Source organism: Mandrillus leucophaeus, unplaced genomic scaffold (genome assembly GCF_000951045.1).
Source record: "Mandrillus leucophaeus isolate KB7577 unplaced genomic scaffold, Mleu.le_1.0 Scaffold111, whole genome shotgun sequence".
Lineage (NCBI taxonomy): Eukaryota > Metazoa > Chordata > Mammalia > Primates > Cercopithecidae > Mandrillus > Mandrillus leucophaeus.
Window position 1 is genome coordinate 4,668,172 of NW_012099321.1, and position 14,918 is coordinate 4,683,089.

Below are 14,918 nucleotides of genomic sequence, written 5' to 3' on the forward strand. Positions count from 1 at the left end.
CTGGGATTACAGGAGCACACCATCACGGCTGGCTAAGATTGTGTTTTTAGTAGAGACGGTGTTTCACCGTGTTGGCCAGGCGTGTCTCAAACTCCTAGCCTCAAGTGATCTGCCCACCCCATCCTCCCAAAGTGCTGGGATTACAGGCACGAGCCACTGCACCTGGTGCAAAAACAAAATTTTCTTGATTGTGAAATACAACAACAAAAAACCTCTCTGAATTTATATGGAATTCTTGTTCCCACGGAAAAGAAACCTCAAGTGAAAATGCAGTTTTTCAAAATATTATATAGAATTTGTGGTGGGGATTTAGTTTAAAGGAAGCAAGGTGTTTTAATCAGAGGAAAGCAGGGCGAATCACTGATTAGTTGGGTTTCAAAGGGCTTGCTGATAAGTGAGGGCTTCAGTTCACTACCAATCTAGTCCATTTTGATAATTTCCTATAAATGTCATTTGCTTCATTGGAAGATATAAATTCCTGAACATATGCAGTGTATGTTCTCTGAGAGTGAAATTTTTCATTCTTAGCCCTTCCTTGAGGTCTTCTCTAACCAGGTCGTAGATCTCTAAATATTGTCTACAGCAATGTGACTGCCAGGAATTTAGGGAGAAGGTGAGATGGAGGTTTTGATGATTATCATAATTTTGTTCTGCTTTTCTAACAATCATTATTTGTACCATATGGCAAGACAACAGCTATAGACTTTAAAACATTGTTAACATACAAACAAAGAGCTGGGTTCAGTAGCTCATGCCTGTAATCCCAGCACTTTGGGAGGCCAAGGCGGGCAGATCACAAGGTCAGGAGCTCAAGACCAGCCTGGCCAACATGGTGAAACCCTGTCTCTACTAAAAATACAAAAATTAGCCGGGTGTGCTCGGGATGAGGCGGGAGAATCGCTTGAATCCCGGGAGGCAGAGGTTGCAGTGAGCCGAGATCACGTCACTGCACTCCAGTCTGGGCGACAGAGCCAGAGGCTGTTTTGGAAAACAAAAACAAAAACAAAATCGTACAAACAAATGACCAGTAAAATTAGGAGGAATGGGACAGTACTCCAGATCTATGATTTAATGTTTCTTTAAGTAAAGCCAGGACTCAATGCTAGGCAGATAAAATTAGAGCCACATAGTGGATTGCCAATCAGGTGTCTTCCAGCTTATGCTATTCACTGTGTATTTAATATTATCAGTGATTTGGAGAGATTTTAAAGTCCTTTGTGAGAACTGTGGGAGTACAGGGGTATTTGCCCCAAATAGTACAATTTTTTATTTTTTTTGGAAGGGAAGCATGACTTCTAAAGCATCTTGATTTTAAAATAATGTATGTCCACTTCTAGTGACCACATGTTAATGCATCTAGGACGTGATAATTCTGCACTTGACTACCAGTGAGTTTTTGTACTTATTTTTGAAAAACAATCTCACTTTGCTAGCCTCCTGAGGGCAATAGAAGCCTGATGAAAATTTTTCCTTAATGGTACCTGTATTTCAACACATATTAAATCCAATTCTTTGTACAGTAACATGCTATACGGGTTTGCACCCTAGGAGCAATAAGCTACACCATATAGCCTAGGTTTGTAGCAGGCTATACCATCTAGGTTTGTTTAAGTACACTGTATGATGTTCACACAACAATGGATACATTGCTTAGAACATATTCTCATCATTAAGCAACTCATGACTGTACTCAGTAAATATAAGGTAGTATTATTATTAGATTATGATATGTATTCCCTACAAATACCCAATTATTTGACTAGGTCATCTATGAGCTGTCATGGTCAGCTAAAATGATCCTTGAACAGGGTTTGATATAATTCTGAAGTAGGCATTAGTTTTGCATGGTAAAACCTATATACTATTTGTAGGAAACAGACAATAAGAATTCTTATACCACAGGCCTAATACAAATCATCATGCACCCCCAAATTGTTGGTTTCTGGACAAAATATACTAATGAAGTTGTCATATTGAAAGACATAGCTTATTCATCAAGCAATAGCATTTAAAGTAGGGAAATCTGTAGATCTATGGTAAAAGAACGAGGTTAACTATTAAGTTTTTTTTTTCAAAAAAATAAAACCAGTAAAGGAAAAACACCTCAACTGGTTACCACCTTTTTCTAAGCTCTTTACTAAATATTGTTTTTAGAAATGTCTGGCCCCTACAGTATGCTCCTCTTCAGTGTTATCTCTGCAGATGCAAAAACTTCCTATTGTAGGTATAATGTAAAATGATGTTATTACCTTTGGTGTTATTTGGTTTGTAGTTATGTTTGCCCTCCATAAGGCTGAAAGTCTCATTAGTTGTAAAGTTCCGTATATTATTAGAGGGCTTCATGACCAAGTTGAGTTGTATATCATCTAGACAAATGTTAAGTTCTAATCCAACAGTTATATAAAGTTTTCTCAACCTCAGCACTAGTGATATTTTAGGCCAGATCATACTTTGTTGTGAGGAGTGGGGACAGGGAATGCTTCTCCTGTGCATTGTAGGATATTTGGTAGTGTCTGTGGCCTCTGCCCACTAGACAGGATGCCTGGAGACACTTTTGGTTGTCCCAGCATGGATGGGGTGAATCTTGGCTTCTAGTGAGTACGGGTCACCAGATCAGGTGATGGATGCTGCTAAATGCTTTACAATACACAGGATAACCTCTACAACAAAGAATTGTGTCTGCCGTGCTGCGTTGAGACCACCTTCTCTAGAGAGGGCCAGAAGTTTGACTACTTTTGCTGATTAAGACTCTGAAAAAGATTATATTCCACACTAAAGTATGAACAGTTTTTGTAAAACTAACCTGGTAATGTTTCTTTTTCAATTTTTAAGATATGATTTATCAAAAACCGTATTGGATCAATATTCTTATGAAAGTGTCACAAAGATTGGCTCTGGGCATAGATATTTTCCAAACCACAGAAGCATACTTACCAGGGAATTTTATGTAAAAGATTTGCTGGATTATTGGATAGTTGTGTGAGAAGGAGAAATAAACAATATTTCGTGATTATTTAATCAACTAACAAAATATGTTCAGGGTTTTCAGCATATATGTTCAGGCTTATTTAGTATATAGCACTATAAAATTTAAATGTAATCCTTGTACAAGGTCTGAGGATGCTTCAACTAATTTATCTGAAGCTACAATTGCTCTGGATTTAAGAAACAGACTATAAACAGGTGATGGAGCTTTGATGAGCACTGGGCAGTTAGGTAAATATTCCTATAATATGACTCTAGCTTTAATGAACACATAGACACTAACATTTATGATAATCTGGAAAACACAGTAAAGATGATTATTGAAGGCTGCGTTGGGGTCTTTTATCTCTCAGTGCACTGAAAGATATTCTGAAATGTTTGAAAAAGTAAAATCATGTATGGAACTTAGTATTGCATAAAATTAGGAACCAATTGTGTATTTAACCATTTAATCCTGGACATCCTTAAATTTATAAATGTCTTTCAGAAGTTTCTTTTGGATAATTATGAATCGTCAACAATCTTTTGACTATTTCAGACAAAGTTCTTCCTTTGGCTGACAAATTATGGCTAGGTGATAAAATAGGATAGTGAAGCTTTTCCTTAAAATTTTTATATTCCCTTTTAGCCAATGCAATAGATAAATATATAGAGATAGCTTGAAAACTCCAAATAAGTACAGATAGAAGATTGCCTACTTTGGATGAAGGTGGATCTGGAAGGAAACTTTATATTTTGAAATGCTGATTTAAACCATGAGAAAAGTAAAGTGGATACTCAGAAAAGCCTTAATGTATTATTGTCGAAGTATATTATAAACTTGCTCAGTTGAAGGCAATTAAATGTTGGCTATCTTCTGTGACACAAAAGAATGCTGAACACAAGACTATTAAAATAATAAATTTAGCTTCAGGCAAGACTGAAAAAAGTGTATAGTGTGGTTTTTTTTTGTTTTTTAGTTTTTCAATGTTTATTTTAGCTTTGGGGGGGTACATGTAAAGATTTGTCACTGAGGCTTGCTGTACGAATGATCTCGTCACTTAGATAGTGAGCATAGTCCTGATAGGTAGCCTTCCAACCCTCTCCCTCTTTTTACCCTCCTCCCTCAAGCAGTCCCCAAAATCTACTGTTCCCGTCTTTGTGTCCAAGTGAATTCTGTGTTTACCACAAGTGAGAACATGTGGTATTTGGTTTTCTGTTCCTGCATTAGTTTGCTTAGGATAATGGCCTCCAGCTACATCCATGTTGCTGCAAATAACATGATTTCATTCTTTTTTTATAGCTGCATAGTATTCCATGGTGTATATGTACTACATTTTCTTTATTCAACCTACTGTTGATGGGCTTCTTGGTTGAGTCCATGTCTTTGCTATTGTGAGTAGTGTTGTGATGAAGATAAACATGCATGTGTCTTTTTGGTAGAGTCATTTATTTTTCTTTGGGTATATACTGGTACCAGGATTGCTGGGTTGAATGGTAGTTCTGTTTTAAGTTCTTTGAGAAATCTCCACACTGCTTTCTATAGTGGCTGAACTAATTTATATTCCCATCAATAGTGTATAAGTGTTCCCTTTTCTCTACAACCTTGCCAGCATCTGTTGTTTTTGGAACTTTTTAATGAATGGTGATGTTGAGCATTTTAAAGTATATTTGTTGCCCCCATGTTTTTCTTCTTTTGTGGAGTATGTTCATATCCTTCGCCCATTTTTTTAAACAGAGTTATTTGTTTTCTGTTTGTCGAATTGCTTATAGATTCTGGATATTAGACCTTTGTCAGATGTATAGTTTATGAATATTTTCTCCTATTCTGTAGGTTTTCTGTTTACTGTCTTGATAGTTTCTTTTGCTGTGCAGAAGCTCTTTGTTTTAATTAGGTTTCATTATCAGTTTTTGTTTTAGTTATAAATTCTTCTTCAAGGCTGATGTCTGGAATGGTATTTTCTAGATTTTCTTCTAGAGTTTTCATGTTTTTAGGTCTTATATTTGTTTTTAATCAATATTGAGTTAATTTTTGTATTTAGTGAAAGGAAGGGGTCCAGTTTCAGTCTTCTGAATAGATCTGTTGTTTCACAGTAGCAGAATCTATTATATAAATAACAGTGTACTATATACAAAAAATAACTTTACTGACAGTATATCTTTAAAGGTCAGTTCATTTAGGAAGTCAAGGGAAAGATAAGGCATTGACAAATGCTGCAGCATCATTTGATAAGTGTTGGGGCCATTGTCCCATTGCTTTTTGGTCATATGGAACATTGCCTATTTCAAAAACATTTTTTAAAATATGGCAATCAATATAGCCTTAATATCCTTAATTTTTAGAGAATGAAAGTTTTTTGATCAATTTTCTATGTTGGGGGTCAGTTGTCATCAAAGGAGATCTATGTTGGTGTTCCTAGCTTGCTAGTTTTCTGAGTCCCTTTGAAAATGTTCAGCTGTGTTTTGGAGTCTCCCAGATTTGCAGATTCTCATTCCAATTTATTTTTTTCTTACAATGTCTCCTATTTTGGATTTTATACAAAAAAAGAGGATAGGGCTTCTTTCATTTTAGGTTTCTACTCAACAGCATTCAATAATTTCTCTTCCTCTGAGGAGCTAATAGATGAATCACTATAGGTCTACTCCCTTAGACGGTAAGTGGATAATAAAATAATACAACTAAAAATTCCTGAGCAAACTTTTTATGTCTCCTTGTGGCTTTGGAATATGCTTTATGTGGTTCTTAGCTCAGGTCTAGGGCATAACTTAAATTAAATTTGCAAAGATTACTATCTATACTAACAGTATTAAATAGGTATTAAATCATTAAATTGGTAATTTTCTTGGGAGAGACCTTGAGGGAAAAGCAATTTGAATAGGAATTTGGGGAAGCGAGATGAGGGAACAGGACAGTAGGTGATAATGTCAAAATAGGGTAATGAATGTTAGAGGCACAAGGAGATAAATTTCAGATTGATTTACTTTCGTTGAATTTTTCCAAAAAATCTTTAAGAGATGCAATTTTTGTATCAGAATATTGTTCTGAAAACCCTGAACTTTTGTTCTAAAGTCTGATCCTTTCATATTTGGTACTTCTGTTCTCAAGCTCTTTTTAGCTACATCATCTTTGGCATGTCAAAAGTTCTCTATGATGGCAATTGCTATTTTAAATCATCTTTAGTGAAGTTTTGGTGGTTATTGAGGTAAACTAAAAATGGGGATTACAGTGAAAATCTATTTAGCAGTAATTCTGTCAGGTGTGTTTTAGATGCAGAGAGACCAGTTTTAAGACAGTCATTTCAAACAGGGTCTGTAAGTTTTGTGAAACGATACCTCTGTCTTTTGATTATTTTTCTCAACACTGTATAGTTAATAGCCCAAAAACAATTAGCCTTAGACTGTCCAAACATGATAGGGAGGTTTTCTATGTTAAAGTGATATTGATTTTAAAGACAAAGACTCTCTTCCTGAGGGTTTTTTAGAGCTCAGGGTAACCATTGTTGCTTCAGTGAAAAAACAGCCTAATGGGACCCTCTTATATATTTTTCTTTAAGGCTGGGCTAGACAATGTCTTATATAATCTGTATACTGCCTGAGTTCTTTGAAGGTTGTTTTAAAACACTCAATACAGGATCAAACGTCATAAACAACAGAAAGAACAAATGATTCCATAACTTGATTAATAAAAGAAAAAATATCAGCATATAAAGTTCACCCACCTCCTTGCTTTTGTTTTCTAGTTCAGCATTTTTTAATTTTTTTGAGATGGAGTCTTACTCTGTTGCCCAGGCTGGAGTGCAGTGGGTGGAGTGCAATGGTGCCATCTTGGCTCACTGCAACCTCCGCCTCCCAGGTTCAAGTGATTCTCCGCCCTCAGCCTCCCAAGTACCTGAGATTACAGGCATCCGCCACCACACCCAGCTAATTTTTGTATTTTTAATGGAGATGGGGTTTTGCTGTGTTGGTCAGGCTGGTCTCAAACTCCTGACCTCAGGTGATCCACCCGCCTCGGCCTCCCAAAGTGCTGGGATTACAGGCCTGAGCCACCATGCCTGGTCTAGTTCAGCATTTTGGATTCCCACTAGAGATGGGGCTTGACCACACATAAGGCTCAGGGAATACGCAGTACTGTTGTAGAGTATGAAAGTTCTAATAAACAAAATCAACAAGAGTCTTGAAGGTATTTTCAATAGAAGACCTCTAGGCAATCATAATTCACTCTAATTTGAAAAACAAAAAGCTGAAACAATTTAGAGTTCTTGCTCTAGTTTGTCTACAAGGCTGCACGCCTAACAGAAGGCCTACATCTTTCCTTATAACTTTGACATGAAGTAACTTTGAAAGGATATTTAATTAATGTAAAACGTCAGCATAATAATAAAATACTTTTAATGAGAGGGGCGTCAGAGTCTGACAACTTCACGTCACTTTACTAAGGAAAGGAGGCCCAGGGAGGTCACACAAGTTTCCCTCTATCACACTGCCTAGTGGAGAGACAGACCTGTACACTGACTTTGGGTTCTGTTAAGTGATCTCCTCATTTGTGTCATTGCACCCTCCTGGCTGGACTGGCTATTAAAAAACTGCCTAGAACTTATATAACATTTCACCCTACTCTGGCATGATTAAAAGTTATAGGCGACTGGGCCCAAGAGCCACTGATGATATTAAACTTCAAAAATTGATTGACGGCATGAAAGATTGTATGAGATTCAATTAATTTCAACTCTCCTGAGTAAATACTAATTGTGAAAATTGCATAATTTTATTTTCTTTGCTTACTAATGTGCTACTCAGTCTCATCACTTCAGCCTGGGCAATCCAAGCATAGGTCCACACTGGTTGCAACTTCTTTCTATTTTATACCAGAAAATATATTTATGAGACCCTCTGCCCCCAGCTAGGGCCTGTTTTATTATATTTTGATGCTTCTTGTTCAATTAGACATTTTGGTAATAGGTGTGGTCTGGAAATATTTTTATGTGGAATATAGTTTTATGGATCTATCTTATCTCACCTTTGTCTTCCCCCTGCCCCAGATATTTAACTGCAGAAGACTAAAATGATGCATTCTTTTATTTGTATTTCCTCTACTTCTCAATTCTGATGCCCCAAAGGGACCAAATTTAGAAGTAGCAGCTTGTAGTAGTAGTCAATGTAACCAAGTGCAAGACATTGGTTTTCCTAACCAAATAAGCAGAAACACAGATACCTGTGAGCCTTCATCATAGGCCTGCTCTGGGATTCAGATGGGGTGGGAAAGCACTGTAGTTCTACAGCAAAAGGAATTAACAACTAAGGTGAACAATTACATAAGCATCCACAAAATAGAGGTGTTCTGTCCAAAGTTTTTTGCAGCTGCGTAAGAAAAGAAAGAAAAAGAAGAAAAGAAAAACAGAAATAACCCCCCAAACGAGTCATTGACTTTTACTTGGGCCATACCAGGCAAAAAACCCCACAACACAACATAACAAAAAAACCAGCCACACATTCTTTTTTATAGAATCTCCTCCAGGAACATTTCTACAGCAGGTTACTACAGTCCCTAATGTGATCAGCCCTTGACATAGTCTCTCCCACTATTGACTGTGCACCTTGAGGTTCCAGGAGGCACAGCGACTTCAGATGTCACAAGGGTTTGTCCTAAAATCTCCCAAACTAAACTTCCAGTCACTGCCTTTCTTAAACTGTGCTTTTAGGTGTTGTGGAGACCTCAGTTCAAAGCCCATGAAATGGAGGCAGGAATAGGAAAGCTGCTGAAGAAAATGCCTAAATCTCCCAGGGCTTTGGAGAATTAGGTGGTAGGACTGCCCTGCATAGGTATCATCATCCTAGGAGGAAAAGAAATTTCTGGCCAGGAATTTCACCCGGAGCAACAGGGCCTTGAGAGTCAAAAAACAAAAAACAAAAAACCAAAAAAAAACCCCACAGATATTGCTGCCATCCTGACCCTCAAAAATGGAACTGAAAAGAGACACCAGAGAGATGTTGGGTTGTTAAGGGGTACATGGGAATATCCCATGTTTTGCTGCTTTTTCTCCTGGGCAAGGTAGGCTGCCAGGGCCACTGTGGGTTGGGTCCGTGGGCTTCAGGAGGTTGCAGAGAAAGCTTCCTGAGCCTCGTCAGGGAACCACTGGCTAATTGCAAAGGCTGTACTTGTTGCTCAGTAAAGCAGGGTTATGGAATAATGACCCATCCCTGTCCCTGTCTAGAGTTTTAGTGTTTTGTTCATTGTAGATTTTTCTTGCACTAATTTTGATTTTTTTATACGATTGCATTCAGATGTTATTTATTTTGTATTCTTAGGTTTATACCTTAAATTTTGAGCCATCCTAATTGTGACTCTCTATATAATTTAGAGGAACTGGGAAGTTTAAATTAGATTTAATCAAAGAAGTATTTTGTTTGGAGCAAAGCACACAAACCCGATTACTTACTGGGTGAGTTCAAGAGTAGGCTTTTTCAAAAAAGAATTGCTGATGATGGTGGATTCCACTCACAAATCTGTCCTGGCCTGTTCTGTAGCACCTTGTACATGTATAGATTGTGCTCCTTAACAGAGTGAAATTTACAGATCATGTTCTCCAAGTATGTAAGTCTGTGCAATTATTGAAGAGAGCTCTCTTGTCAATTAAATAGTGGTAACAACAAATGATCTCTATTTTGATTACATATGACTAACATGATCAATGGAAGCTACCTCTAAACTACTAAGTGAAAGTAATAGGACAGTTATTATAGATGTTTGAATTTTTCATAATTTTAAAATTAGACATAACTAAATATATAAAGGACTGAAGTAGATGAACATTGATATTCTTTCTAATTTTAAAATTCAACAATTTTTATTTAGTGATTATTAGGATCTAATAATCTAACAATGGATGCTGACTCTAGTGTGGAGCAAGGAGAGTTAAATGAAGTGTTCTTTGTGTTTGTCATCATTATTGCACTACAGATACTATTTTTCTACTATTTCATTTGGAATAAGAGTAAACAGCATTTTCACATGGGGTAGGGAAGTAAGGCAGGAAGTAAATAATTTATAGGCAATAGGGCGATAGTTGCTTATTTGTCTAACAATACAGAACCATTCGAATAATGTTGTTTGTTTTCTGTTTGCTGCAGAAGAAAGTCTTCTAGGCTTATAAAAAGGAGTTTGTTTTTTAATCCTAGCTCTGCCCCCAGAAACTTTTTAGTCCTGGGTAATGATAAACTTTCTTATGGATCACATTATAATTTCCAGACTGAGTCTATCATTTCTTTAATATAATTTAAATTCTGTATTGTAATTTACTTAAGTTTTTGTTGTTGTTCATAGGTTCAAGAGGTGCTCCAATTTTCTGTTATGATGAAATTAATACCAGAGGAGACAAGTTTGGAAACTGTGGCACTGAATATTGTTTGTTTCAGTATGTATTTAGAAAATTATAAATCTGTTTGGAACGTAGGTTAGAGATTGCTAAAATCTAGGAAATATATTCTATGCAGTCAAATAGAATGTTGGGGTTCAGGTTTTCTTCATTACATAATCTGAGCTGGACAATATTATCCACTGCCTACAAGAACATGTGTTTGGTGCCTATAATGTTAAAACAACAATGACCATAAAAATGGCCTCTGTTTATTGTTGTGATGAGCTAGACATTGTTATGCAGCTTATGTATATTATACATTTATAATATAGGTTATAAATATACAACTTACATACATCAAATGTGTATAAGAATTACTTATCTCATTTACTATTGAAAAAACTGGAGACCAGAGATCATTTTCTCAAATTTCAGCAGCTATTGTGGAACAGATCACAGCTGTCATAGTGTAAAAACCACCAGTTTTTCACTTGCCAGTTTGCCTCGTGAAACAAAAAAGAATCATAACATAAGTCATTGTGCAACAAAAAAGTACTGAGAGAAAATTGGATTTAAATTAGTAAATCACTTTTTAAAAATTTCACTATATCAGCATCCTGTGTTATCTCAATAAACAATAAGGTAATTTTTTTCTTCCTTGTGCTTCTAGACATATTCTATGTGGAAAATTAGTCTGTACATGGGAACACAGAGACTTAATATCACGTCCAAATTTATCTGTGATTTATGCACATGTGCGAGACCAAATATGTGTGTCTACGTATCTACCCAGTAGGAAGCCACCTCCAGTAGCTTCAACTGTTTCAAGCACATCGTATTATTCAGTTGATGACAGAGATGAAACATTTGTACAAGATGGTTCCGTGTGTGGTCCTGATATGGTAATTAGAAATACAAAAATTAAAGTGTTTTAAAATTATTTTTCTGGTTATACTCATTTTGACAATATACTAACCAATGCATTTTCTTCCATTTTTTCTTGTGGTAAAATGCACGTAATATAAAAATTGCCATTTTAACCTTTTAAAGTGTACAATTCAGTGGTATTATATACATTCATAATGCTGTAAAACCATCACCACCCTCTATCTTCATAAATCTTTTCATTTTGTAAAACTGAAACTCATTTCATTAAACAATAACTCCCCATTCCTACCTCCCCTGATCCCCTGAAAAACCACCATTCTACTTTCTGACTCTATAAATTTGACTACTATAGGTATCTGACATAAGAGGAATAATATAGTATTTTTCTTTATGTGACTGGCTTATTTCACTTAGCATAAGACCCTTAAGTTTCAGCTATACTGTAGTATGTCAGAATTTCCTTCATTTTTAAAGCTGACTACTATTCCGTTGTATGTACATTCTGCATTTTATCTATACATCTGTTGATGAACATTTGTGATCATTCCATGTTTTAGCTATTATAAACAATGCCACTATAATCATGGCAGTATAAATATATCTTCAAAACTGTGCTTTCAATTTCTGGGGGTATATACCTGGAAGTAGAATTGCTGGATCACATGGTAGTTCTATTTTTAAATTTTTGAGGAACTGCTGTACCGTCTTCCACAGTGGCTATACCATTTTACATTTCTACTAGCCATGCATAATGGTTCTAGTTTCTCCACATTCTCACCAATATTTACTTTCTGTTTTTTTTCTTTTTTCGATAGTAGCCGTACTATCAAGTGGTATCTCACTGTAATTTTGATTTGCATTTCCCTAATGATTTGTGATTTTGAGCACCTTTTCTTGTGCTTATTGACCATTTGTATATCTTCTTTAGGGAAATGTCTATTTAAATACTATTCCTATTTTTAAATCATCTTTCTTTGTTGTTTAGTTTTAGGAATTCTCTATATATTTTGGATATTACTCTCTTATGATATGATTTTAAAATATTTTCTTTCATTCTTTGAGTTGCCTTTTTGCTCTGTTGATAGTGTCTTTTAATGCACAATTTAAAAACAATTATAAAATCCAATTAGTCTATTTTTTCTTTTGTTGCACGTACTTTTGGTGTCATAGCCAATAAATCACTGGCTTTTGCCCCATATTTTATTCTAAGAGTATTATAGTTTTAAGGTCTTATGTTTACCTATAGAATCCATTTCAAGTTCATTTTTGTATGTGGTGTTAGGTAAAGGTTCGGTTTTATTCTTTTGTGTGTGGACATCTTGTTTCTCCAGCACAATTTGTTGCAATGATTGTCCTCTTTCCATTGAATGGTCTCAGCACCCTTGTAAAAATTCAGTAGTATCTTTTGACCATATATGCAAGCATTTGTTTATGGGCTGTTTATTCTATTCCATTGGTAATATATTAGTCTTTATGCCAGTACCACAATGTTTTCATTCCTGTAGCTTCCTAGTAAGTTTTGAAATTGAGAAATGTGACTCTTTTAGCTTTGTTCTTCTTTTTCAAGATTGTTTTTGGGGTTCCTTGAGATTCTCTATGAATTTTAGTATAAATTTTTCCATTTCTGCAAAAAAATCATTGGAATTTTTATAGTAATTGTATTGAATCTGTAGATCACTTTAATATGGACATCTTAAACTGCTTTGTTAAATTAATTCTTTAAGTACTTTGCTTTAAGTACTTTTTGATGCTATCATAAATGGAAATGTATTCAAAATATCCCTTTCAGAGTGTTCATTGTTACTGTATAGAAATGAAGCCAGTTTTTGTATGTTGATTTTGTATTTTGCTACTTTGCTGAATACATTGTTAATTCCAACAGCTTGGTGTAATCCTTAGAGTTTTCTACCTGTAAAATTATGTCCTCTGGAAAAGAAAAGTTTTAATTGTTCCTTTCTAATTTGGATGCCTTTTATTTCTTTTTCTTGCCTAATATCTCTGACTAGAACTTCCAGTACAATGTTGAAGAGAAGTGGTGAAAGGAAGTATCCTTGCCCTGTTCCTGATCTTAGAGGAGAAGCTTTAAAGTCGTATCATTAAGTATAATGTCAGCTGTGGGGTTTTTATATATGAATTTTTATCATGTTGAGGTAGTTTTCTTCTACTTCATGACTGAGTGTACTTTGGGTGTTTGTGTCATGAAAGGTGTTGAATTTTGTTAAAACCTTTTCTTTATCAATTAAGATGATCGTTTTGTTTTTCTCCTTCATTCTATTAATGTGGTTATTACATTGGTCAGTTATCATACATTGAACCATCCTTGCATTCCAGAAATCGCAGTTGATCATAGTGTGTACTCCTAATATAGTGCAGTTTGCCAGCATTTTACTGAGGATTCTGCATCTATGTTCATAATGGTTATTGGTCTGTATTTTTTCTTTATAGTGTATTTTTCTGGCTTTGATATCAGGATAATGCTGTCCTTATAAAATGAGTTAGAATATGTTTCCTCTTCTTTATGTTTTTGGAAAAATTTGAGAAGAACTGGTGTTAATTCTTCTTTACATATTTGAAGCCATTACGTCCAGAAATTTTCTTCATAGGAAGGTTTATGATTATTAATTAATTAATTGAATTATTAATTAAATCTCCTTATGAGTTAGGAGACTGTTCAGGTTTTTAAGTTCTTCATAGTGTTGATAGGTTTTTTGTTTCTATTAATTTGTCAGTTTTATCAAGCTAATCCAGTCCACTGGTAAACAATTGGTCTTGGTATTCTTATAATCCTTTCTATTTCTGTAGAATTGGTAGTAATGTTCTCACTTTTATTCCTGACTTTAGTAATTTGAGTTTTCTGTCTTTATTAGTATGTCTAGATAAAGGTTTGTCAGTTTTGTTCATCTTTTCAAAGAACCAATTTTTGGTTTCATTAACTTTATTGTTTTACTCTGTATTTTATCTCTGCTTTACTCTTTATTTTCTTCCTTCTGCTAGAATTTAGTTTATTTTGTTTTGTTTTTTTCTATTTCCTTAAGTTGTAAAGTTAGGTTGTTGATTTTAAATTTTTCTTCTTTTTTATGTAGCATTTATGCTAATAAGTTTTCCCCCTAGAACTTCTTTGACTGCATTCCATAAGTTTTGGAATATTGAGTTTATATTTCTATTTGTTTGTAAGTGTTTTTTAATTTTCTTAGTGATTCTTTCTTTGTTTCACTGGTTCCTTAAGAGTGTTTTGTTTAATTTCTATAGCTTTGTTCAGTTTACAGTTTTACTTAGATTATTTTTCCAGATTTTTAATTTACTTTCTTATTAGAAATTATTATTCTAAATTTTTGATAGATTAAATAATTTATTTTTAAATTTTTATAGATTCAGGGAGGTACATGTGCAGGTATTGGTGAAGTTTTGACATCTAGTGTGCCTGTCACCTGAATAATGAACATTGTCTCCAGTCAGTTATTTTTCAACCCTAACCCCCTGATTTTTCCCCACTTTTGGGGTTCCTGGTGCCTATTATTTCCATCATTATGTCCATGTGTACCCATTTTTTAGCTTTCAGTTATAAGTGAGAACACATGGTATTTGATTTTCAGTTTCTGAGTTAGTTCATATATATGATAATGGTGTCTACCTTTATCCATATTGCTGTACTGCATGGGACATGATTTAATTATTTTTATTGCTATATAGTAATTAATGTATTATATATCT

The 14,918-nt window shown here is 34.8% G+C and overlaps 1 protein-coding gene across 1 annotated transcript in view; it reads left to right on the forward strand.

Annotated features, from left to right (window-relative positions):
• The window catches only part of LOC105549068 (disintegrin and metalloproteinase domain-containing protein 5), a 128,217-nt gene that overhangs the window by 82,993 nt on the left and 30,306 nt on the right, over positions 1-14,918 (forward strand). Inside the window, exons 15-16 of the mRNA XM_011993428.1 lie at positions 10,286-10,376; positions 10,990-11,221. Coding sequence (XP_011848818.1) covers positions 10,286-10,376; positions 10,990-11,221 — 323 coding nt within the window. The remainder of the gene's footprint in view (positions 1-10,285; positions 10,377-10,989; positions 11,222-14,918) is intronic.